This window comes from Marmota flaviventris, chromosome 1 (genome assembly GCF_047511675.1).
Source record: "Marmota flaviventris isolate mMarFla1 chromosome 1, mMarFla1.hap1, whole genome shotgun sequence".
Lineage (NCBI taxonomy): Eukaryota > Metazoa > Chordata > Mammalia > Rodentia > Sciuridae > Marmota > Marmota flaviventris.
Genome location: NC_092498.1, coordinates 81,863,805 through 81,889,959, shown reverse-complemented (window position 1 = coordinate 81,889,959; position 26,155 = coordinate 81,863,805). Strand labels below are relative to the sequence as shown.

Below are 26,155 nucleotides of genomic sequence, written 5' to 3'. Positions count from 1 at the left end.
CTACAACGATGTTCATAGCAGCACAATTCACAATAGCTAGACTGTGGAACCAACCTAGATGCCCTTCAATATATGAATGGATTAAAAAAATGTGGCATTTATACACAATGGAGTACTACTCAGCACTAAAAGATGACAAAATCATGGCATTTGCAGGGAAATGGATGGCACTAGAGCAGATTATGCTAAGTGAAGCTAGTCAGTCCCTAAAAAAACAAATGCCAAATGTCATCTCTGATATAAGGAGAGCAACTAAGAACAGAGCAGGGAGGAAGAGCATCAGAAGAAGATCACCATTAAACAGGGACGAGAGGTGGGAGGGAAAGGGAGAGAGAAGGGAAATTGCATGGTAAAGGAAGGAGACCCTTATTGTTATACAAAATTATATATAAGAGGAAGTGAGGGGAAAAGGGAAAAAATAACAAGAGAGAGAAATGAATTACAGTAGATGGGGTAGAGAGAGAAGATGGGAGGGGAGGGAAGGGGGGATAGTAAAGGATAGGAAAGGCAGCAGAATACAACAGACACTAGTATGGCAGTGTGTAAAAACGTGGATGTGTAACCAATGTGAATCTGCAATTTGTATATGGGGTAAAAATGGGAGTTCATAATCCGGGTGAATCAAATGTATGAAATATGATATGTCAAGAGCTTTGTAATGTTTTGAACAACTAATAATAAAAAAATTAAAAAATAAATAAATAAATAAATTCTTGATTTTGTGTCTCATACAAGTGTTGAACTCAAATTAATTCTAAGAGTTTGTTTTAAAATTATCTTAGATTTTCTACATGACAAACACATCACCTGTCACTGATGACTATTTGGTTTCTTACCAATCTATATACTTCCTTGTTTTTTATATTATTTCATGAGTGAGGGCCCTGTAACATATGGGTAAATAATATCAATAATAGTTGCATTCTTATTTTGTCCCTGACTTTAATGAAATATAATGTTTTGTTGTTTTTTAGAAAATTAATGTAGACAAAGAAGATTATTTTAAAGAAAAACAAAGACAATACTTTCTCACACACCCTCAACCACAACAAATAGGGAACAACCTAGAGGTAAAAATAACCCAGAGTATATATTATTATATTCAAAGAATTCAGATGTGCATATTCTAGAAGTACCCACCTGTTTTACCCTGTATTTTCAATGCTTCAGTTGACATAAAAAATAATAATTTCAAGGTACAAGAGAGCCGTAGTCCTAATTGTTGTATTCATCCCTTCCTTCTACATTCTAGTCAGGCCCTGCTATATGCTTATACATGGTAGGATATGATACTGAGCAAGGACAAATCTGGCCCCTGCTATTTTTAAAACACAGCATATATTTTATAAATAAAATGCATTAATGAGTCAATGACTGTCTGAAAAAAAGAAAACTTATTATTGTGAAGTTAGAAGGTGATAAAATACAGGACCATTAAGCACAGACTTAATTAGAGTTCCAGCTGCAGTATGGGGATTTCTATGTCAGCTTCTTGTTTTTTAAAACTGTGTTGAATTATTTTTAAAAGGGAAAGGAAATAGAAGCTAGTATACATTTAATTTTTTTTTAAAGTATTAAATTGATAGTTGGCACATCTGGAGCTTGACAGAAGAATTGATTACCTTAGTATCTTCTGTCTTGCAGTAAAATGGCTAATTAGGGCTCAGGTGGTTGTGCCAGATTTATGTCTAACTGTAAAGGGTTATTAAAATGAGCGCTAATATAAAGAAAAAGTTTTAGTTTCAGCTCACCGTGCAAATAGAAATAAAAGTAACTGCCAATCAATACAGATTTTATGAATGATTCAAGACACTAGCTTATAAAAAATCCATTTTGTTATAATTTTCTAAGAGGTCATTAGGATATGCCTTTAAATATTTTTTTTTCTTCCTAGAGCTAACCTTAGTGGATGTGAAGAGCATTTGAAGGCCTTGCAAGATTTACAAAAATGAACAGTTTTTGCTCTTCTTTTTGTTGTGTTGTTTATCCCACTGGTAATTTTAGTTAGCTCATTAGTGTCTTAACAGATGTGTTTCTGCCACTTTCTGGGGACTCCACAGCCAAATGTTTAACTCTTTTTTTTTTTTTTTTTTTTTTTTAGAGAGAGTGAGAGAGGAGAGAGAGAGAGAGAGAGAGAGAGAGAGAGAGAGAGAGAGAGAGAGAGAGAACCTTTCAATATCTCTTCTTTTTTTTTTTTTTAGCTTTTGGTGGACACAACATCTTTATATGTGGTGCTGAGGATCGAACCCGGGCCGCACGCATGCCAGGGAGCGAGCTACCACTTGAGCCACAACCCCAGCCCCAAATGTTTAACTCTTGTTGTCTTTAGATCCTATGACATTTGTGCCATGGTGGGCTTCTATTTTTGGAAGGCTACAAATCCCTTATTGGTAAATGTCCTTGGCAGTGTTTAAATTTCACTCTGTTTAATTTAAGGGGCACTTAACCACTGAGACACATCCCCAGCCCTTTTTTTAAAATTTTTATTCGGAGACAGAGTCTCACTAAGTTGCTTAGGACCTCTAAGTTTCTAAAACTGGATTTGAACTTATGATTCTTTGGCCTCAACCTCCCATATGTCACTAAGGAAACCAGAATAAGGGAGAAGGACTGCAGCACAGGCAAGAACAACTTGTGCCCACTGCAGGAGGAATTGTTTGCACTGTCCCAACCTCAAGATTTAGAGAAGAAGTAACCCCCGCACAGGCTGAAATCTGCAGACACCACATAAACCTGTTTTCCAACCTAGGTACTAGCATTTTCAGTTAGGTTGCCACTTTTAGTTAGTAAGGTTCAGCATTATGAGATTAAAGATGTCATTGGTGAGAAAACATTTTGGCTATTGAGAAGGGGAAGGAATAATGTAAAAACTCCTAAACTTTTCAAGTTGTGGATAACAGTATTGTTTTTTTCTGTTTCTAGGATGAACCAGTCAGGGATTTCAGGTTAAAGTGTTTGTGTATCAAGATATTTTACTGTTTTTCTTTATGGTATATAATTTAAAAGTATGTAAAACGGCCAGATGCAGTGGTGCATGCCTGTATTCCCAGCTACTTGGGAGTCTGGCGCAGGATGATCTCAAGTTCTAGACCATCCTGGGCACATTTAGTGAGACCCCGTCTCAAATCTAAAAAATTTAATTACCATGGGTGGGGTGTGTGTGTGTGTGTAACTCAGTGATAGAATACTTGCCTAGCATGCATAAGGATCTGAATTCAAATCCCAGTAATTAATAAAATAGTGTGTAAAATGGCTTAGCTTAGTGTGTTTAGTTTTAGCTTTTAGAAAATGTCATTATTTTTATTATGCTAGAAAGATGAGAAGGCAGCCAGTGTTTTGTATTAAATTGTTTCTTCTAGCCTTACAGGTTCTAGTTTGTTTTATCATCTTCAAATTCTAAGTTCAAAGAATCTATCCTCTTTCATCTTCGAGTCCTACATTCAAGCTTTAAGAGGCATTTATCATGATCATATGATTTCAACAACCGCAGTACTATCAATTGCCACAAGACTGATCTCTATGTAGATGAGGCCCAAGTAGGCATCCCTTGGATCTGGTAATCACGGCCCACTCGTTAGATGATATAAGGGTGTTTAATCATCCTGGTAATCTGGATAAAGTCCCATTTTCTCAGGTCTACTGTTAGTAACAATAACCAGTCACCAATAACACATTTTAGGAAAATTTAGTAGTTTCCAGTCCCCTCTTAAGAACATACATGTAAGACTGGGGAATCACATGTTACAGGTTGCTCTGATATGAAGCATTTGTGAGATTTGAGGTGGAATACAATTGAAAAGTCATGTTCAACTTCAGGGCCGACACATTCCAAATAAAATATATTCTTGTTGCTTGGTCCTGAGAAATGAAATTGATTTAGATTATTTTTAATAACAGACAATAAGGTCTTTTCTTTCCGACATTTAGAAGAAAAGCCCCTTTAAAAACCTATGTAATTGCTCCGACTTTTATGTGTTCTCTGAATTCTTACTTTTTGTTTTTAACCAACAGATTCTTTTATAAATATAGTACCATATTTGACTTTATCCTGATCCTTTTGTAAACAGATAGCTCATATTTAGGGGCATGCATTAAAAATGGGATTTTAGAGTAGTTGTTAATAAAATTAAGGGTCAGCGAAGACAGACTCATCTGCTAGTGTAATTATTTCTATCTCAACTCCTTGTACTTTTCTGATGCTGTGTGATAATTTTTTATTGAAAAATTTAAGTGCTTTTAACAAGCTATAGTGATCGGGTCTTAAAAGATTTTTTTTCCCCTGTAATCTCCAAGTGCTCTAATAATGAATGTTTGAGCTTAAAATCCTACTTTATAACATACGTCTTTTGGTTGTATTTTAAATAATCAAGAGATTATACTTATCTTTTAGTGATATTTTCAACCTCTGCAGTTTTCCCAAGACTCTCCCAGGCTGTCCTCAAAGGGTGCACCTGTGTTCTCAGAATTGATTTTTCCACATGGTTTGTTTTTATCCTTTTCCTTTCCTTTGCCACTTCTTGTATGCTGTCCCTGCCAGCGCCCTTCACTCTCATCTGTGGTCAGCATGGGCCTTCAGTGATGTCTTACAGCCCCCACCAAATGTGTTGCTTAGCATTTGTCAGTCAGGAGGAGAGAAGAAACAGGTATTTTCCCCTAAAATAACCAATACAGCATTCTTGTCTTCCTGATTGATGGATGATCTAGGGTGTTTTCCCTAAAAGAGAGAGTTTTGCCTAACACCATGCTGATCATTGCAGTTTGTAAAAACCCTCTCTTTCTCCAGTGCTATAATAATTCCTTGTTCTAACATTCCCAGAGTCGATTCTTCTGTCCCTGCTTGCTGACTGATTCCTATATTCACATCCTGTCTCCACCAGGGCATGTTCTTATCGAGCAGTGATCAGTTCAGTTGGTTGACAGGTTGTATCTTTTTTTCTTTTTGTAGTGGTTTGAAATCACATTAAGAGGCTTGAAACGGTAATTTTCAATGCAGTGTAAAGCTGAAGGATATTGAAAATGTAAAACTCTTACAATCAAGAAAATAATAGCCCTGGTAAAACCCAGGAATAATTGAAAATGCATGCAGCAGATGCTTTGTAAATTTTTCCTAACTCTCCCACTGGGATACAAAGAAAATTGCCTTTAAAAAAAAAATCCCGTGACACTGTCTTTTATAATTAGAGCTATTAAGTTGAAATGATAAATAACCATTCAGTGGCATACTATCAAAGAAAATCGCCCTTTGCACTGATTTCTTCTGAATAGCAAGAGATCTGAGAGTATGGAATACAGGAAGTTGGATTCCTTTAACCCTGAGGATTGTTTAGAATTAAGGAAATTAAAAAGCAGGCAAGATGGTTTTCTTTTTTATCCTACAATATGGTCATGTCCGCTAAGTTAGTAAATGAAACTGTTTTTCCATGGAGGTAAAGAATGACAATCACAGCAGAGCGCACTACAGAAATGGCAGGTTTTTGAGACCTTGGTTTTCAAATATGTACTACAGGACACTTCAGTGAGGGCTTGTAACATTTATAACACTCAATAGACAAAGACAATTAAATCATTTTAAAAGGGAGCTTGTTCCTATTGTAGAGAATTAGACTCTGAGAAGAACAGGACACACGGATGGTCTGTCCCTGGAATGTGATGACACACAGAACAGGGCCTTTTCTGGCCATGGATGTTCCAGGACAATGATTTTGTGCTGTTCAGATTCCTATTTGTTATTGCCCATGTTTTATGCACGTAGGTAAATTTTGAGAAACAGTTTCCTGAGGCTTAGAGCAGAGAGGCCTATGAGAAGCATTGAAGGGAAAATCAAGTTTTTTAGTTGAAATCTAAGTAGCTTCTAGCATTGCAGCTCCTGGGAACATGTTTTCTGTAAGGCAACTAGATGAATATAATGAGAGTACCCTGTGCATCAATCCAATATTAGTTCTACACCCAAGGTCAAATGAAAGTTAATGACCATTTGTACACCAGAGATCTGAAACCCACATTTTATTTCTTTCTCATAATGACAAAAAGGAAGAGCAATTTATATTTAAATTGATTTAAATTTCAAAGCATAAACACAGAGGTCTCCGTGGTATTATTTTTTTTTTTTTCAGTGAAACTTCCTGGCAGGGATCAACTTTCTTAAAAAAGTCAAGTCCCATCCCAATCTCATTCCCCAGTGTGGACAGCATTTTGTGTTCTGTGGAACTACTACTATGTCCTCACCCTGCTGGGTTAGTGACACTAAATCAGAAGCCAGCATGCAATCTTAGGGCCACTTGATTTAATGATTTAGGTTTTGCATTTGTCGAGCTAATTAGCTGATTGAGGCAACTAATGGGTGTCTTTAACACACTGTTGCCTGGACAGCCTCTCCCCTGAAGCCTGCCAGCTCCTTTGTTCTGGGTCCTCTGGGGAGTGGGAGCTGTTTCCTGGATGAACACAAGATATATGGCACCCAGTACTCAGGGCAGGGCCCAGAGGCCATTATGCTAATCACCAGGTGCCCTGACAGGATGTGCATCCACTGAAAACCTTGTATCTGACTAATCCTGAGCATCTAAAGGTTTACATTTAGGGGTGCAAAGGTGGGGTCGTGGAGGGAGATTGTCCATCATTCACTTTTAGAATTTATAAATCTGTGACAGCTTCTCTTTATGCCCCTCAGTTACCAAATAAAAGAAATCCATAGATGTTTTTAAGTATTAAGTGTTAAAATGCTGAAGGAAATATTAGAAGTTGATCACATGATTGAAAGGAAAACTACATTAATAGCTAAAATCATCTCTAATAGGTATTAAAATATTCCTTAAGAAGAAGTATCCTTGCCATATGCTGTTTTCAGTGTTGCACCAAAATCTAGCAGTCCTGGTTCTGGAGTCAGGAAATTTGACTTCTACACTGTTAACTATGATAACATCATCCTCTGCTCAGATTTTTTTTTTTTTTTTAAAAAGGAAGAGGTGGGCTTAGTTGATGAACAGTGTACCTGCCAGAAGGTCATGTGCTAGGCACTAAGGACTGAGAAGTTTGCATTTCTCAATTACACATTACTATCTGACTCCATAGAATACAGAAATAATAACTGAAGATAATTCAATTTTTTCCCCCAAACTTTTTTCATATCATTGAGATTTTTTTCTCAGGGAAAATCTACAGAAGGTCCTCCCCTCTCCCTCCAGGGGACATTTTCTGCTGTCATTTATATTGACAAGTAAGAGCCATCAAGGGAAATCTTCATCCTGGCCATATGACCCAGCTATTGTCCATCATTCGTCACATTAAAAGTCTAATTGTGTAAATAGCCATGAAAATGGAGCAGTTCTCAGCTCCATAATAAGTAACTCAAAGCTCATAATTTGTTTCAGATGAATTCTACCAGCATAAGTAATGCTTATGGCAAAAGTGAAATTTACTTCATGCATTATTCTTTTCACTTATATAATACATAAATACTTAACATTTGAGGATTTCTAAGTCATTTTCTTTGTGAGTGGAAAAACAATCTGTGGTTCCAGCTGTTTGCATTTTTCAGATAGGTTATAAAAATACTAATACTGTCTTACAGTGATTGAGATCTTTTTGTGGGATGAGATTTAGTAATACAATATTTTTACTCTGCAGCCCATGAAGGCATGCATTATATATTTTTAATTTAGGCAGTACATTTGAACATTAAGTGTTTTTGTTTAGAGATGTGTAAATTAGTTTATGAAATAAACTAATAAACAGCTGCATCAACCCATGAAGCTATGGTTTGGATACATGGTGTACCCCAAAAGCTCATGTGTGAGACAATGAAGAATGTTCAGAAATGAAATGATCAGATGATGAGAGTTGTAACCTAATCAGTAGATTAAACCACCGAAAGGGATTAACTGGGTGGTAACTGTAGGCAAGTAGGGTGTGGCTAGAGAAGGTGGGTCACTGGGGGCGTGCCTTTGGGAGTTTATATTTTGTCCCTGGTGAATGGAACTCTCTTTCTGCTTTCCAGTTGCCATGCCCCAAGTGGTTTCTCTCCACCATGCCCTTCCGCCATAATGTTTTACATCACCTTGGCCCAGAGCTACTTGGACTGAACCTCTGAGACTATGAGCTGAATTGTTCTTGTGAGGCGTTTTGGTCATGGTGATGCAAAACTGGCTAAAACCTTTCTCTCTCTCTCTCTCTCTCTCTCTCTCTCTCTCTCTCTCTCTCCCTCCCTCCCTCCCTCCCTCTCTCTCTCTCCCTCTCTCTCTCCCTCCCTCCCCCCCCTCTCATGCTGGCTATTGAATCCACCACCCCCCTTACCCATGAATTACAGCAACAGCCCCAAAGTTCCTCCTTGACTAAATGAAGTATTGTTTTTCTAAAGGAGCAGTCATCAATTTTAATTTGTATAGTAGTTATCTGCAGTACCTGTAGATAGTGCTAATTTCTGGGCCCTGCCTCTTGGGCCTTCATTTGATTGTGGATAGTGGTCCCAGCATCTGGATTTTAACCAGACTTTATTTAACCCTAAGTGATTTAGATGCTACACCTTGATGAATACATGTCAAAGTCTATATGATCTGCACACTCGAGAAACAAACTGGTTTTTATAAAGGGCATTTGTTGTTCTAATGAACCAGGCATGGTAAAGAAAATTAAAAATATACAACATATTTATACTACTACCAGCTCATTTATTGGAGAATCGCCAGACTTGTCAGTATTTCTCTACCTGAATAGAGATTTTCTGATTGAAATGACATCAGAATTGTAAAGCTTTATGACACTACCAGTAAAGGCTTTATAAGTAAGGAGAATTCTCAAGCTTTACTTAGTGAGCAGAGTCAGGAATAAATAAATATTCGCACTAAAGTTTCTATATGAAACTTGTCAGGAACGTTTTTTAGAGCTGATTTGCACTGATAAAAGGGGAAGTGCATTTGAACCTGGCTTTGATGAAGCGCCCCTGAACCAAAGCCATGGCCGTCTGGTTCTCCTCTTGTCATCTGGTGAACTTCGATTTCTTGTAAATGCAAACATTTCATTAAAACAAAGTATTTGCATTAAGACCTATTAAGATCAACTTGGGAAGTTTGTGCCTTATCATGTTGGGTTTTGTTTGTTTGTTTGTTTGTTTGTTTTCCTGGTAGAAGAATGTGGAAAATTTGAGTTTGAGGTTGTCTTTACAGCCTTAGGAATGGAGGATAATTTTTAGAAATAGTGTCTGTGTACCTGCGTTACAGTTACTACCGAGAACAAAGCGAGACAAATGCAGCTTGCTGCCTCGGCTTTGTAGGTTCTACTTTTCTTCAGTGTGTTTGAAACAGTAGAACTAAGTGCAGGTTCTTTCCCTCTGTCCCAGGGATGCTTTATGCAGCAAGCACAAATTCAGCACATGCGAGAAAGAAAGCAAACTTCCTGTTGAGGGGTGAGGGGAGGATTAAGAAAAATTGGAGATTGTTCATCATCTCTGGCTGAGAACCCTTCCTGCTGAGGGTAGAGAAGTGGTGAAGAAGTGGGGTGGGGGGCAGGCAGAGGGGGTCCCCAGGCAGTGGTGTGTCCACCTACCTGGTATAAGAGAAGTGGCAGACTTTCATCATCACATATCATCACACAGCTGATATGGTGGTTCTAACACCCCAGTGCCTTGTACCTCCAGACTCCAGGTCATCATGGAGACTGACCTCAGGCTTAGACTTCAGATCTCACAGTTGTACCTAAATCTGAGTTCTTGAAGTTGCTTTTTTTTTTTTTTTACCTTGTAACATTAGGCCTATTTTGTCAATCTATGTGAAAATTCCAAATATATATACTTTTATTCATTTGAGAGGAAATATGGCTTCAGCGTGGACTTGAAAAATGTGTACATTGTCCATTTCTTCCATAAATAGTGTTGGGAAAACTAAATATTCACATGTAGAAAAATAAAATTTGACCCTTACCTCACATCATATATAAAAATCAACTCCAAATGGATTAAAGACTTAAACTTTAAGACCCCAAACTATAAACACTTAAAAAAATGTAGAGAGAGGTTTCATGACATTGGTTTTGAAATGAATTTTTTAAAAAATATTACCTCAAAAGTACAACAGCAAAAGCAAAAATAAACAAATGGGATTGCATTGATCTAAAAAGCTTCTGCACAGAAAAGGAAACAGTTAAAAGAGTGAAGAGACAGACTACAGAATGGGAGAAAATATTGGCAAATCATCTGATGAAGGGAAATACTTGAAATATTCAGGGAACTCAGATAATTCAATAGCAAGACCACAAATACCCAGTTAAAAGTGGGCAAAGGACTTGAATATAGATTTCCCAAATGGAGTCATACAAGTGAGCAGCAGGTATATGAAAAAATAATAGCCTTAAATATCAGACCAATGCAAATTAAAACCGCAGTGAAATTTCACCTCATACCTTTTAGGAAGGTTATTGTCAAAAAGACGAAAGTTAACAAGTGTTGGTGAGGATGTGGAAAAAAAGGGAACCTTTGAATGTTATTGGTGGGAATGTAAATAAGTCCAGCCATTATGGAGAATAGTATAGAGGTTCCTCAAAAAACTAAAAATAGAATTACCACATGGTCCAACAATCCCACTCTGGCCCTCTACCCATAGGAACTGAAATTATGTTGAAGAGATGTCTGCACTCCCATGTTCACTACAGCACTATTCACAATGGCCAAGATGTAGGTCACTCTCGTGTTCATCAGTGGATGAATGGGGAAAAAAAAGTGAGATAAATATATAATGAAATACCATACAAACTTTAAAAAGAAGTAAATGCCAATGTGTTAGTCAGCTTTTGGTCATTGTGACCAAAAAACCTGATAAGAACATACCAGAAATGAAAAGTTCACTGGGCTCACAGTTTCAGAGTTTTAGTCCAGGGTATGCTGACTCCATCACTCTGGGCCCAGGGCAAGGTATAACATCAGGCTTGGGGGTGTGGTGGAAGAGCACTGCTCACCTCATGGCAGTCAGCAAGCAGAGAGAGAGGGGAAGAGACCATGGGGAACATGAACACCTCCAGGGAACATCACCAATGATTCACCTCCTCCAGCCACGTACTACCTGCCTGCATTTACCACCCAGTTAGTCCATTCAGACTAGGATGGACTAATTAGGTTACAGCTCTCATAATCTAATTATTTTATCTTTGGCTGTTCCTGCATCAACACAGGAGTTTTTAAGGGACACACGCGTTCAAGCCATAACAACTGTCATTTGTAGCAAATAGATGAATCCAGATAACATTTTGTCGAGCAAAATAAGCCAGCGTACAGGAAGGTAAATACTGCACAGTCTCACTTATATGTGTGTGTGTGCAGGACGGGGTGCAGAGCAGAATGGGGAGGGGAGTCAAAGAAGTAAAGAGCAAACTGGTGATTCCCAGGGGCTTGGGTAGATGGCAGGGTGAGGTGGGGTTTGAGGATGGGAATATGTTGACCAAAGGGTTTACAATTTCATTTAGGAGGAATAAATCTTTGAGGTCTATAGTACAGCATGGTGACCAAGGTTAATATCTATTTCAAATTGCTAAAGGAATAGATATTAAATTATTTCACCATGAAAATATATAATAAATATGTGAGGTGATGGATACATTAACTCGATAATAATCATCCCACAATAGATACCTACAGTCAGCTCTCCATATCTGCAGGGTGTACATCTGTGGATTCAGCCAACCGTGGATCAAAAATATTTTTTAAAAGCTTGCAGAAAGTTGCAAAAGGCAAAACTGAAATTTTCCATGCACTGAGCACTATGCTGCATCCAGGTGATTGAAGTGGTGGCGGGTACCCCTCCTGGGAGCCACCTCTCCTCACTCAATCCTCAGTCTCTACAGCACTTGTTTTTTGAGCCTCTTTCACCTTGTATCTCATTTGTGTACTACCTAGTTAGGCCTACAATGGTTGTGTCTATACCAAACAGGTACAGATTCTTTTTTCTTGTTCTTATTCTTTAAATAATAGAGTATAATCATTATTTTTATAGCATTTACATTGTCTTAGGTGTTATCAGCAACCTAGAGATGATTTAAAGCATACAGGAGGATGCATGTAGGCTATATGCAAACACTTCACCATTTTATATAAGGGCCTGGAATTCCCTTGTATTTGGTAACGTAGGGAGGTCCTGATACCAAGGGATGACTGTATATAATAATAGAAAATCATCTACAATGTATACCTATGTCAAAAATCACATTGTGCCTCATAAATACATAGGAGCTTCTTTCTTATCCTGAGACAGAAGCACTCAGGAAAAATAAAGTTCCTGACTATGCTTGCTGCTGATTGACTCTGAGGTTGCTTGCCTTGTGAGAGGGTTGGAGGCCAACTTTGAGACAGTCTCCACCATATCTCAAGCCTGAATTTGTGTGCAGACCAGCACAGCATACCTGTCCTCAGTACTGTACCTGGCCTCATCTCTCAGGCCCAAGCCCAGCCAGGGAAGATGGGCCCTGTGCCTACTGTCCATCTCCGCTGTTCTCTCCCCTCCTTCCCACCAACCACTGGAAGCAACCTGGGACAGCTCAAGTTTTTCCAGCCCATTATTTTCTGACTTCTTCCTTCAGGGGGACAAGCCTGGGGCCTGTTCATCACAGGAGAGAAGAATCTGAGATCTGGTAGTTACAGAGTTGGGTCTTGAGGTACAAAGGCAAGTAGCATTTTTCTATAGATCTGTTTGTTGTCATGCTGCAAAATTCTACCTTGGGTGTTAACATAGGAATATTAATGACTTTGTCTTTATGTTTCTTATCTTCTCCTCCATCCCAAGGATACATGGCTTGATTAGGAAAAAAGTTCCCATTTAATATGAAAGTGCAAAAGAGAAAAGCATATTGCCGTACTTGATAGTGGAAAGTCACTGCCGGTCGGTGATGGAGCACCTCACACCCATGCTTCATTCCACATCCATCCCCGGGTTGTGGTTATGATCATCCTTCCCACTTTTCATAAAAAATGAAACTGAAGCTTAGTAGTTGATGGAACATGTTCTAGGTCATATACTAGAAGTAGAATTACTACATGGAAGTAATTCTACATTCCCCCCAAACATATTATGAAAGGAAGTTCCTTTAAATTCTAGCTGGGTCTATTTTGATGAGGGAAATGTCAGGTCTTTTCTGGACTCTTCTTAAGCTGCACCCCTCCTCTTCTGTTTTTATTCAGTGGCCCTTATGGAGTCTTTAATTCTGTTCTCAAAAACAGGGACTCCCCGGGAACTCATGGTGGTTCCTCTGTATGTTTTAGAATTCCATAGTCATATCAACAGGAAGATTTAGCAGTAAAATTATTGACAATTTGGAAATAAACAACAAAAAGAGCCTTATAGGAGTGTCAAAAAGTTGTAATAAATATGATGATTAACATGTAGATTGTCTTCTGTGAAGCCTTAGCTAATAAGAGTGTTCCATATAGATCTGACCTATTTTGTTTCCTGGCTTATAGTCCCCAAGGCAGAATTATGAAAAGCTGTCGTACACAAACCCAGAGACTCATGTTCAGCTCTGGTTAGCCACTTGCTGTGACTTAGTGGCTGCCAGAGGCTCATTTTCTTACTCTGGAGATGGAGCCAATGGCACGTGCCTCTGGTGGGGTTAAGTGACATGGCATGAAGCACATAGCTTTCTGATGGCATAACACAGGCTCTGAAGCCATTAGCCAAGACAGATCTTTTCAAATTTAGTTCCCAAGAGAGATCATATAGTGTGGTGGCGTGTACTCGGATCTTTTTAAATGAATGAGCACCATACAGTGTCTGAGCGTCATTGCTGCTCCTGTCTTGTACAGTGTGATCATAGCAGATTGGTCTGAATCTGTCCCATCATCAGAACACATCCTCAAAAGGCATGTAGAAAAAGCTAGATCATTCTGCCTCTCAAGAAAAATGTCAAAGAAGAATCATACCTAAGCTTACTTTGATTTTTATCCATTGAGGTTTTATTTTGGTTGGCTAATATACAAGCTGTCTTTGTATTACAATAATTTTTTTTTTCTGGTACATTGCTTGGTAAGCATAGGAACGGAAACTGGCTACTGGGTTCAAGTACTGATTGCTCTTTATTGTCCTGGTCAATGGGGTCAATGTTTATGCTCAAATTAAAGGACCTGATATGGGATACCTTTGCTCTAGTGACATTATCATTTTTCTGTTGAGTAACTTTTCCATTAACTGGGCTTGTATTGAATTTTATTCAAAAGAAAATACTGTAAAAACCTACTAAGAAATGGGAGAGAAGGAAGTTTGGAGGGTCTTGACTGTGAGACAAAGACACAGAATTGAAATGGAATCCTCTCTGCCTTAGGGCTGGGATAAATCATGCATCAGGGAGGCAGTGGGCGAGCAGCAGCCAGAGCGCTTCTCTCTTGTTAGAGCCCCTCCAGTGCAGTGTGTGCAGTGTAGGCGTCGGCAAGGATGCTGGAGCTTTTTAGCTACATCAATTGTGTCTTTTGAGGGTGGTAGATTGCCAGCATACCTTCATTCAAATGTGAGTGAAAGTAATACATTTCTTTTATGCAGCAAACATTTTTTTTCTACTCTATATAAAAGCATGGTTTGTGAGGCTTGGGGAGGAGGGAGTGGGCACTTAAAAAATGAGTAAGTTATTATGGCTCTAATTTTCAAAGGCCTAGTAGGAAATTCAAGTCAGTTCTTGCTCAGACTCTTGGCAGTAAACCTCCTGCTTTCTTAGTTTTCAGCTTCCCATTTGCTTAATTAATTTTAGACAATTTAATCTCTCTTTTTTTTTACACTGTTGGGGATTAAACTCAGACCTCATGAATGTTGGGAAGTGTTCTACCACTGAGCTACATCCCAGCCCTTTTTATCTTTTGAAACAGGAACTCACTAAGTCACCAACACTGGCCCCAAACTTGTGATCCTCCTGCCTCAGCCTTCTGAGTAGCTGGGATTATAGGCATGAACCACCATGCCCAAAGACAATTTAATCTTTATAGCATATTGGTACAGATAGAGTCAGACCTCGGTACTTAACTTTCTTTTCCACTGACTCCTGTGTAATTCCAGACAAGCTATTTAGCCTCTTTTAGATTCAGCTTTTCAATCTGTAAAATGAGGATAATTAGTGGTACTTGAAATCAGATTAAGGGGGGGGGGGGGAGTCAACTGTACACCTGCCCTAAAATATCACTAGGATAACAGATATTATATCATCTCATTTAACTCAGATTTCTATAATAAGAATAATAAAACAGACAAAATGTACATGGAGTCTGCTGGACATTTATAAATGCTCCTTGATGGAGGTAAATATATATATACACATATATATCTATATATACTCATCTATCTGTGAGGAACACTTTCTCAGTGAATATTGAGAATACTTTCTCATTTAATCACCACTCAAGGCCCACCATGGCAGCCCCACTAACCTGTAGATGGGCTAGCTTTTGGGTGGTGATTAGTGATAATTCTAAAACCAAATCATGCCTGAGGAGTTGCTCAGCCTGGACAGTGTGATTTTTGTTTTTTGGATTTTTTTTGTTTTGTTTTGGGGGGTGCTAGGGATTGAACTCAGGGGCACTCAATCACTGAGCCACATCCCCAGACCTATTTTGTATTTTATTACAGACAGGGTCTCACTCAGTTGCTTAATGCCTCACTTTTGCTGAGGCTGGCTTTGAACTCACTTTCCTCCTGCCTCAGCCTCCCAAGTTGCTGGGATTACAGTCATGCACCATCGTCCCTGGCTTGGATAGTGTGATTTTTATACATGTATGTGTAAATGTGTAAGAAAATTTATGAGTGTCATAAAAATTAAGTATTAAAAGTGTCGGAAAATATACTCAATTATAATTTGTCAATTTAAAAAAAATATTTTTATAGTGTTGGAAAATTACCAAATGAGATGATTTTATAAAGGTAAATGCTAAATCCCAAGAAATATCATTCACCTTTTATTATAGAAATTTAGCCTCTCACTAGTCCCACTAAATAAGTCCTGAAATATATTTAATACATATTAACATTAAAAGGTATCAAATTATTAACCTGCTTCCAGTAGTCACATACCTTAGTTCAGGAATGCTAGTATCTTTACCACAGGGATATAGGGAAGATTAAATAGGATAATTCACATTAAAAGTTTATCAAGTGCCTGAAACAGTTAGAACTGTACACATTTATCACTATCATAGTGATATTTCCTTTGCCCATCCTACCTCACTTGCTACTAAATGAACTTCAAGTTCCTTAGCCTAATATTCATTCCTGTGTTAGTCAGCCTTCCATCCATATAATAAATGTCTGACATAATTAACTTATAGAGTAAAAAGACTTACTTGTCTTATATATACTTTGGAGATTTCAGGACATAATTGATTTGCCTATTTCTTTGGGTCTGTAACAAGGCTGCACATCATGGCAGAGGTGTGTGGAAGAGTAAAACCACTCACCTCTTACCTGGGAAGTGAAAGAAAAAGCAAGCAAGAGGCCAGGGTCCCACAGTCTCCTTCAAGGTCATGCCCCAATGACCTAAATACCTCCTATTAGGCCCCACCTCCTAAAGGCTTCACCACCTCCCAATAGTGCTAAGGTGGTGGGGGCTTGGGGGGGACTAAGGCTTTACCATATGAACCTTTGGAAGATATTCCAGATATAAACTACAGTAAAGCGCAATTTCTTTTCCAGTTTTGTATTTTATTATCCCCATACTGCACTGTCACTGTGCCTAAGCTTTTATCCAATTTTCTTCTGCTATTTAACAGTTCATCACCTTGACTGCCTTCCTCCCCTCACCTAATCTGCCTGTCAGAGTCTACCCTTTCTTTGAAGCCGCTTGGATTATCTCAATCCCTTCCTCTCAAGGGGATGTTACATTTTCCCACTTGTATTTATCTTACAATTATTGCTTTCTGAATTGGCCACCTTTACACAGCATGACTGTGTACTAGAAATTATCTCTAGTGCTGGGAATATGAAAATATTCTCTTCTTTTTTTATTATTAGTTGTTCAAAACATTACAAAGCTCTTGACATATCATTTTTCATACATTTGATTCAAGCGAATTATGAAAATATTCTCTTCTTTTGAGGAATTCATGATGTAAGATTAGTAGAGTATTGTTTGTGTTTCTAACTATAAAACACTGAGATAAAAACATTGGTGTATGGAAAAAGCTCTGTTAGTCCAGGAGAGGGTGCTTCATTTGTCCAGGGCCCCAGACATGGGTAGTGAGGACCTCAGAGGCCTGTTCATGAAGATGGTATTTGGGCTGGGGAATCCCGTGGATAGTGTTACCTGGTGAAAGGGGGGAGGAGGATCTCCCAGGCCAGAAACAAGAAATGTAGGAGATGCATCTGGAGAGAGAGTCCGAGACCTGATGGCCTGGCTTTTGAGGTCAAGGTGAGGGCTTCAGCTTGAATGTTGGTCAGTGCTGAAGAAAGTGGAGCATTGGTGTGAGAGCTTCCAAGCCCACACATCTCTGGGGACGGTGCTATGGAACTGGCCTGGTATTAGGGTCATGTTCTCTAAATGGCAGAGGCCAGGTGGTGGTGGGGTGGTGACATGATCACTCTCCCACCTTGGAAATGCAACTCAGGCAACTGTATGGAGAATAGATGAAAGTGAGGCTGTGAGAGCAGCAGGTGAGAGCCGATGACATCCTGAGCCGTGACAGTGGCCAAGAAGACGGGCGGAAGTGTCGCAAGTGGAGAAGTGACAGGATTTAGTACGAGACTGATAGGAAGGCCAGGTGGAGGGAAGCCCATGAAGATGCCTGGGGTTTCCAGGTCCTTCCAGGTTCAGAACGTGGTGGTGATCTAAGGTACATAACAAAGCCCAGGAGGAAGAAGAGGCTGTGGAGCAGAGCAAAGGTGGTGCCTACAACTCCAGGCCCCGACATCATCACTCCAGAGGACTACTCCCTCTCGAGGACAGGGGCTGGGCTGCAGCCTGCATGTAGGTGACAACATCATAGTGCATGAAACAAAAATGTTCCCCGTGTCACTGGAGCTGCAGGCCTGGATCTCAGAGGAGAGGGCAGAGATGCTGACAGTTTGGGGAATAACCCTCATTGCAGTGAGGAATTGCAACCATAGGAGCAGAGAAGATCACCAAGGGAAGTGACAAAGAGAAGAAGAGAGATTGGGACAAACTTGGATTTTTACAAGGGTTCAAGGATGCAGAAAAGAGGGTTTTAAATCAACTGTCTCAGGTTCAGGTGAGAGGCTGCACAGCTTGGGGCTGAGAGAAGGTTGTTGGGATAGAGAAGCAACAGTCACTGGTCAGCATTCAGAGAGGAGCTCCGGGGCTCTGGACAGCCGGGTTGTAACCCCACATGGAGTGAGTGGGTGGTAAATTCCCATTCCTAATTTTCAAATTTCAGTGCTCAAAACAAAACAAAACAAAAATGTAAAAAGTTACACGTACATTTTTTTCTTTGTAAAGACCAGAAGAGATTTGAGTGTTGGGAAACATTTGGGTTATTTATTGACAACAGTAAGTCTGCTTTCTGAGCACTTCTTCCTGCAGGATCGTTCCCCTGCCCTCCCTCCTTCCCGCACAGGATGTGCTCCTTGCTGAATGTGCATGGCATGTTGTTGAGGGGCCTCCAAAAGTAAATATTATGACCAGTTCCAGGAGGGTACAAAAAAACAGTTGATTATTTACATAAAGAGGAACTGGGTCCTGCCTCCTGCAGCCTGGAAACACAACAGTGTTTTCTTAACATTTTTATGTCCACAACCCATAGAACACATAAAGATCCTGACCTGCTTTGCATCTCATTCCCACTTGTGAAAAGTACTAGTTGTGATGCATTTTCAATCTTAACTATATTCCCTATCCTTTCTTTTGCATCCCATTCTGTTTCATTAAAAATGAAATGAGATCTTGGTCAAAAGCTGGGTGTAGTGGCAGGCACATGCCTTTAAACCCAGCTACTTTGGAGGCTGAGGATCAAAAGTTGGAGGGCAACCTGGGCAACTTCGTGAGAACCTGTCTCAAAGTAAAGTAACAAGGGCTGGGGATATAACTCAATGGTAGAGCACTTGTCTAGCATGCACAAGGCCCAGGATTCAATCCCCAGTACTGAAAAAAAAAAAAAAAGAAAAAGTCCTAGTCGGGATTAGTTTGACTGGTGCTGTTCTGCTCCATCCTTGACTGAGGCAGAGATGAACAGCTGCAGATACATACATTTACATATGAAGACTAGGAATGAGAACTTCACCTTACTAGTCTCAGTGTCCTGATCTATGAAATGGACATGCTTTTATCTGCCCAAGGCTGAATGTCAGATGAGACCCTTTATGAAAGGGATTTCTCTTTGAAAAAAAAAAAAAAAATGCTGCCCAGGTGAAAGATTATATTATTGCCCAAACTTAATTTCTTGGCAAAGAATCTAACAAATCATTTTTCTTTATTATATTTGTTGATTTCTTACATAGAGACTTAAAATACTAAATTTCCGCCTGTAGGAAAATTTTTCATTTGTTTGGAAGAAAAAAAAATTGTTTAATTCTTAAAGAAGGGTCCCAACCATAGTGCCTTACATTCGTTGAGTATTTAATGTGGCTCTTAATCTTTGCAAAATTAATCAGAAATTACCTAAGCATTGCTTTGAAAGGACATCAGTTCTCTTTTTCCAAGTAATATTATTAGTACCATTACTAGGAGAGTTTTTTTTTAGCACCCATCTTAGTAAGTTAGGGATGGGGGTGGGGAGAAAACCTTTTGCTCCCAAATCATCAAGAAAACGACATCAAGGCAAGCCTGGAGATCCTTAGGGACTATCAACTGTCACTCATCTTGAATCCCTTTTGGCTAATTTACAAATAGATACATTTAAACTAGATATTATGTGAATTAGTGCTAATTAATTCACATATTTTCTTATTCTCATGTGGACTCTAATGTTCACTATTCAGAGTACATGCTCTAGATCTTAAACTTGTGTTTTTGTTGTGGTAAGTTATTTTCAAAGGCCGTTTCTTGCTTTAGATTCTGAGTGTGGAGAGATAAGGGGATGGTTTGTGTTGGCAGAGAGTGAGGCTCCCAGCCTCCCTGGGCCCAGAAGCTGTCATTCCTTGTGTACGTGTTCTGCTGGGAGAAACTGTCCCAGAGTCAATATTTGCATAGGAAAATTTGCCCAACCTACCTTTATTTGATCAGATAAAAGAAAAACTAAACTCAAATCTGACAGCTTCTGCTTCCTCCTTATAACACACAGTACCTCACTACTAGGAGGTATGAGAGGGAAATTGTCTCCTAATTTATTCTCTGACATTAACATTAATCTGCCTATTAAAGGTTCAGCAGAGTGAGCATTCCTTTTTAGATGGCTCCAGCCACGCATTTCATGCATGTGACTTCATGGGGTGATCATAAATCCTTGGAAGTCCAGGGTAAACAAGTTTTTGTTCCCAAGTGGTATATATAAGCCAGTGGCTAAAATGCATCCTTGGAATTATGATTTTTCAGTATTTCCAAGAAAATAATGTTATTTATATGTTAGAATATTGTCATTTCTTCACCTCAGAGTATTGCGGTTCAGAGTCCAGCAGAAAGTCTCTCCAGTATGCAAACTAGAGTCCCATGACCAGCCTCAGTTTCCCCTCTCTGTTAATTTAAGTGTAATGCCAGACAATAGATTTTGAAGTCTGCAAAGCTGCAACAATAAATGTAACATTTGAGAGCTGGGGATATACTTCTGTGGTAGAGAGCTTGCCTAGCATGCAGGAGGCCGGAGGTTCAGTCCCAAGTAACACAAATGGGTGAATGAAAGAACAAAGCAAGCATTATGTTGCCAACAAGATAGAAAAAAAGAACTGACTTTCTACCCTAAGTTTGGTTGTATGTTTGTATGATCCTCCTGTAATTCTATTTCTTTTCTTTTCTTTTGAGGGAGTACTGGGGATTGAACTCAGGGGCACTTGACCACTGAGCCACATCCCCAGCCCTATTTTGTATTTTGTTTAGAGACAGAGTCTCACTGAGTTGCTTAGTGCCTCACTTTTGCTAAGGCTGGCTTTGAACTCATATTCCTCTTGCCTGAGCCTCCCAAGCCACTGGAATTACAATGTGTACCACCACACCCGGCTGTAATTTTAATGTTTTAAACGATGAGAATGAACAACTTGACAGGTATTATCAATAATTGTAATTCTATTTCACATATTAAGAATTATGCCTAAATCTCAACAACACAAAATTGTTATTCATTGTCCTGAATGTTTAATGTCCTAGGTTAGTAAGGTAAGAAAAAGAAATGTTTACACCCAAGTACCTTGTTGTTTTAAAACAAAACAAAACAAAAAAATGAATTTAGGGCCTGGGGCTGTTAGCTTTATGGTAGAGCGCTTGCCTTGCACATGTAAGGCAAGTTTGATCCTCAGCATCACATAAAAATAAATATATTGTGTCTATCTACAACTAAAATACACACACACATATCATTATCATTAAGAGACTTCAATATTTATTTAAAGTACTTTTAACTTTCATGTGAAGTATATATACAATGAATCGCCAAATTGTTAGGTATACACAGAGCTTTGACACATTAACCTCATATTCCTTTCTGATAAGCTAGATAAACCTCTCCCAACATCCTGCTATACCCTTGAAGGGTACCATAAATATTGTGTGTGAGAACAGTGCTTGACAAATGTACCATTCATGTGGTTCACAGGATTTGGGGCTACTTAGAAGACAAGGCTTGTGATTCAAATTTTCTGTCTGATGGTTCTCTCTGTAACTTCTGCACAAAATCCAGTATTGGCTTGCAAACCTTCAGAGATCAGCATCTAACCTGTTAAGGAAGTAATCTGTTTCATTTTTGTACAACTCATGAGTATTCAAATGCCCTTGTTAATACAGAACTATGCATAACACTATTCATCTCTTTCTTTCTCCTATTGCAGATAGCTCTTCTCAGTTGTAAAGAGTCCTTCCTCAGCTGTGTGGGGTGGTTCACACCTGTAATCCCAGCAGTTCAGGAGGCTGAGGCAAGAGGATCACAAGTTCCAGAACTCTTGGCAATTAAGGGAGAACATGTTACATAGTGATTCTGCCTTTGTAGTGGTTCTGCCTTTAACTGCTCATCCACAGAGGGACTGATCTGTATTAAGATCTGTTCCAAAGATGTTTTTAGGTTTCTTTTCCACATTGGTTGTGTGAGTCTGAGGTCCCTGGAGAGCCTTGCTGAGAGGGAATACCATTTTGGGGTCATCTTCCAGTTCTTGCTGAACAGCAGCCCAAAATTTTCAGAGGTCTCAGTCCATCGATGGCCAATCTATTCCTCTGGGCTCATGATGAGGCTGAAGAGCATGGTGGAAGGGTATGGCGGAGGGAGCAGTTCATTACATGGCATCAGAATGGAGAGGCTGAGGCAGAAAGAGTCTAAAAAATATATTTTTAAAATAAATTTAGTAGGCTAAAATACTCCAGAATTTAATTTTCTTCATTATTCATCAAAACTAAAGCTTTAAAGAGCAAAAATTCAAATAAAGCACAAATGAAATACCCAAGTGTGACTGCTCCTCATGTGATGTGATCCGGCTTGGTGTATCACTAACTTACCCTCCAGGATAGTACTTCTCATTTCAGTTGATTAAATGGAATTCCTCACTTCTGCAGCCCTCTGCCATTTTAAGTGGAGTTTAGGGTGTTATTCTAGATTTTGTTTTTCCTTTGAATTCTCACCTCTAGTTTTTCCAAGAAAACATGAGTGTTTTTCTTTATTCGAAGTTTCCTCCTAACTGGGTAACAGTAGCTACAGGGGGCCCCTTTGAACAAGTATGAATGGCACATATATATTTTTTTCTTAAAAGAGGAGAAAAGTCTCTGCCCCCTTCCACTGTTTTTGCCTACCTATAGATGCTCAGCTGGCAGGACTTACCTTGGTGGTCTGTGGAGTTAACAGAATTTTTCTTCTTCCCTTCTTCTTTCATAAATAGCTTAGAAAAAAGTAGCTTATTATGTAAGTAGGTATTGTCAAGTAGTGCCATTGTGGTCACTCGGGGATGAATTGTCGGTCCCAGTCAGGGCTTGCTGAGTAGTGCTGTATTCACAGCACTGTAGGGGGCTCCATGCTGAGTGCTGCACCCCAGGCATGAAAGGCATACAAAAGCAAAAGGCGCATGAAATGATATTCTAAAAAATACAGAGCAGAGAGCAAATATTTAAAAGTACACAAAATAATGCAAAGCGAATCCATAAGTACAGCAGGTTACTTCCCGTTAGCGAGGTTGCTATGTTTTTGATGGAGAAGGCAGAAAGGGTAAATGTCATGGTGGATACAAGGAATAATTTATCCTGCTTTGCAGGGATCACTGACCCCTGCCTCTCCCTCTTTTCCTCTGTTCAGTTCACAGGCAAGTTGTGTCCATTTTGTGTAAAAAAAAAGAAAAAAGAAATACAACTCAAGTCATGCAATGTTTCTCCTGCTCATTGTCACTCTCTGGTCTAAGCCCTTGTCCTTTCCAGACAGTATGGTAGCAATAGCTGCCTAACTGGTCTCCCTACTTCCACTTGATTTTGTTCTCTGTGAAGAAGCCCAAAAGAAGAAAGGAGCACATATATCAAATCACACAATTTCTCATGTAAAATTCTTTAAAGGTTCCCCATGTTCTTAAGATCAAATCTAAATTTATTGTGGACTGTACTGTGTTCAGGATTGTCTCATGTCACTGTCCTCTGCCGTGTGTAGCTTCATTCACCTCAACCTTCAGGTCTGGGCCCCAGTACCACTTTTTTTTTTTTAGTTTGTAGGTGGACACAATACCCTTACTTTACTTTTAGGTGATACTCAGGATCAAACCCGCTGCCTCATGGGTGCTAGGCGAGCGCTCCACCACTAAGCCGCAACCCCAGCCCACCAGGACCACTTTTTTAGAGAAGCACTGCCCATGACCCTCTCTATACAGTGACCTCTGCTAGTTGGTCTTCTGCCATCCTCCCCCACTCACTCACTTACTCTCTTCTCTCTTTTTCTTTCTTTCTTTCTTTTTCTTTCCTGCTGATTGAAACCAAGTTTGCTTTACTACTGAGCTGTATCCCTAGCCTTTTTAAATTTTATTTTGAGCCAGGGTCTCATTAAGTTGCCCAGGCTATCCTTGAACTTATAGTCTTCCTGCTTGAGCCTCCTGAATTGCTGAGATTATAGGCGTGTGCCACTGCACCCAGCTCCTATTTGTTCTTTTAAGGCCCTTATTGTGACTTTTAATTTCATCTTATTTTTTCTTTAATTACCAGTTATAGTAATAGTTGTTATTGACTATTTCCCCAGATAATATTTATGCTTCATGGAGCTAGTCATCACTCTTTGATTTGAGTTGCATAGAACACTTTTTTTTTTATTATTGTTGCTGAATGTTAGTGTGAAGATAGAGATTCAGAGGAAGCTATAGAGTCTTGGGGGAAGGCTTTCAGTGATGAGCAGAAGTTCACTTAGTAAAATAAATAATACATAGGCCAACACCTGGCACTTGTTTTTATATTTTTTGAGACTGATTATTTTAGCAGTTGTGCCCAAGCTGGACTGAATAAGGAAGAAGCTGAAATCAAGGGCTTAGCGTAGGAGGTTATTGCAACAGTGAGGGAAGGGAGATAAGGACTTGGACAGAGACATATTGGGGAACAGAGAGGTGGATTCAGGACTCCACAGTTTAGAATTTTGTGGTAACAATGCACCAAGCAACCAAGATATAAAATATTGTGTTTCTTTTATTATATGACACTTACACAGCCTGCCTGAAAACCTCATTCATAAAAGGGGGAAAAAAATGATTCCTCTCAATAGAAACCTTTATCCGTATCCCAGATTCCCTTTGGTGAAGCACAACACTGCTATGATGTCAGGTTGGATTTAGGTGAAGAATTGAGATTAAATTTTCCTGCTCCCATGGATTTAATAGATGGATAATGTACATGAAAAATGTCCGGTGATATATTTAACTTTTCATCCAAATATCAAGAAATGGTAAACAAACAAAGAAATAGTGCTGCAATTTAAATTTTATAAATCCACCTTCTATCATTTTTCCTGCCATATTGCTGCCTGAAAGAAAATTACGTGAAGCATTTTTCTTATGGTGCTACATTTGTTTTCTCTTGTTCTTTTTTTCTTTAAGCAGTTGAACAGGATGAGGAGGACAGTGACAAGCGTGTGACTGTGACAGAAGCTGAAGGGGCTCTGGATCCTCAGGTACCGTCAGTTCTGCAGCAGCTCCTTGCTGTGCCTTCCTCTATTCAGGGTGGTGAGGGGAACAGGTGTTTGCAGATGATACAGATTTTACCTTTTGTGTTCTGTAAATAGTCGTTTGGTGGGAATAAAGTATTTAGTTTTGGTATAAAGGTACTTCACAAGAAGGACCCTGAACTGCCAATCCTATTTACAGGACTTCCCACAAGGTTTCTCTGCCTGCAGTTTCAGTTATTCATTATGTATCCAAAAAAATACTAAATGGAAATGTCCAGAAATCAGCAATTCATAATGACATTTTGTTTTTCATTTTTGCAGTGCTGGACTGGGGTTCAAACCCAGGCCCTCATGAATGCTAGGCAAATACTCTTCCACTTAGCTACATCTCCAGCCCAACTACAAATTTTAAATTGTGTTCCACTCTGAGTAGCAAGATAAAATCTGGAGCTGTCTGGCTCTGTCCTCTCAAGGATTTGAATCATCATACCTTTTTGTCCACTGTATCCACGCTGTATATACTACCTACTTGTTAGTTACTTAGTAACTATCTCAGCTATCAGGTCAACTGTCAAGGTCCTGCAAGACTTGTGTTTATGTACCCTTACACAAAATAGCCTAACACTATGTCACAGTATCTGTGTCATTTACCTCACTTCACCTCATCACATAGGCACTGTGCCATCTCATATCATCACAAGAAAAAGGATGAATACAGTAAATAAGATACTTTGATAAAGATCACATTCATAACATTTTTATAGTATATTGTTATACTTGTCCTATCATTAATTACTGTTGTTAACCTCTTACTGTGACTGTTGTTAATCTCTCTACTGTGATTAATATATCAAATTTAAAGTTTGTAATATGTAACAGAAAAAAATTATCATAGTTATGTATACATATATAACTAGAAAAATATATAGTATATATAGGGCTCAGTAGTAGCTGTGGTTTCAGGCATCTACTGGGGGTTCTTGGAATGTATCTTGGGACAAGAGGAAC

General features: G+C 39.1%; 1 protein-coding gene across 2 annotated transcripts in view; it reads left to right on the top strand.

The window, feature by feature from the left end:
* The window catches only part of Rapgef5 (Rap guanine nucleotide exchange factor 5), a 229,368-nt gene that overhangs the window by 91,585 nt on the left and 111,628 nt on the right, over nucleotides 1–26,155 (top strand). Inside the window, exon 8 of one of the 2 annotated variants that reach the window (XM_027932668.2) lies at nucleotides 25,083–25,153. In XM_027932668.2, coding sequence (XP_027788469.2) covers nucleotides 25,083–25,153 — 71 coding nt within the window. Of the gene's footprint in view, nucleotides 1–25,079; nucleotides 25,154–26,155 lie in introns of both variants that reach the window. The other variant, XM_071613720.1, reaches the window with a different exon arrangement.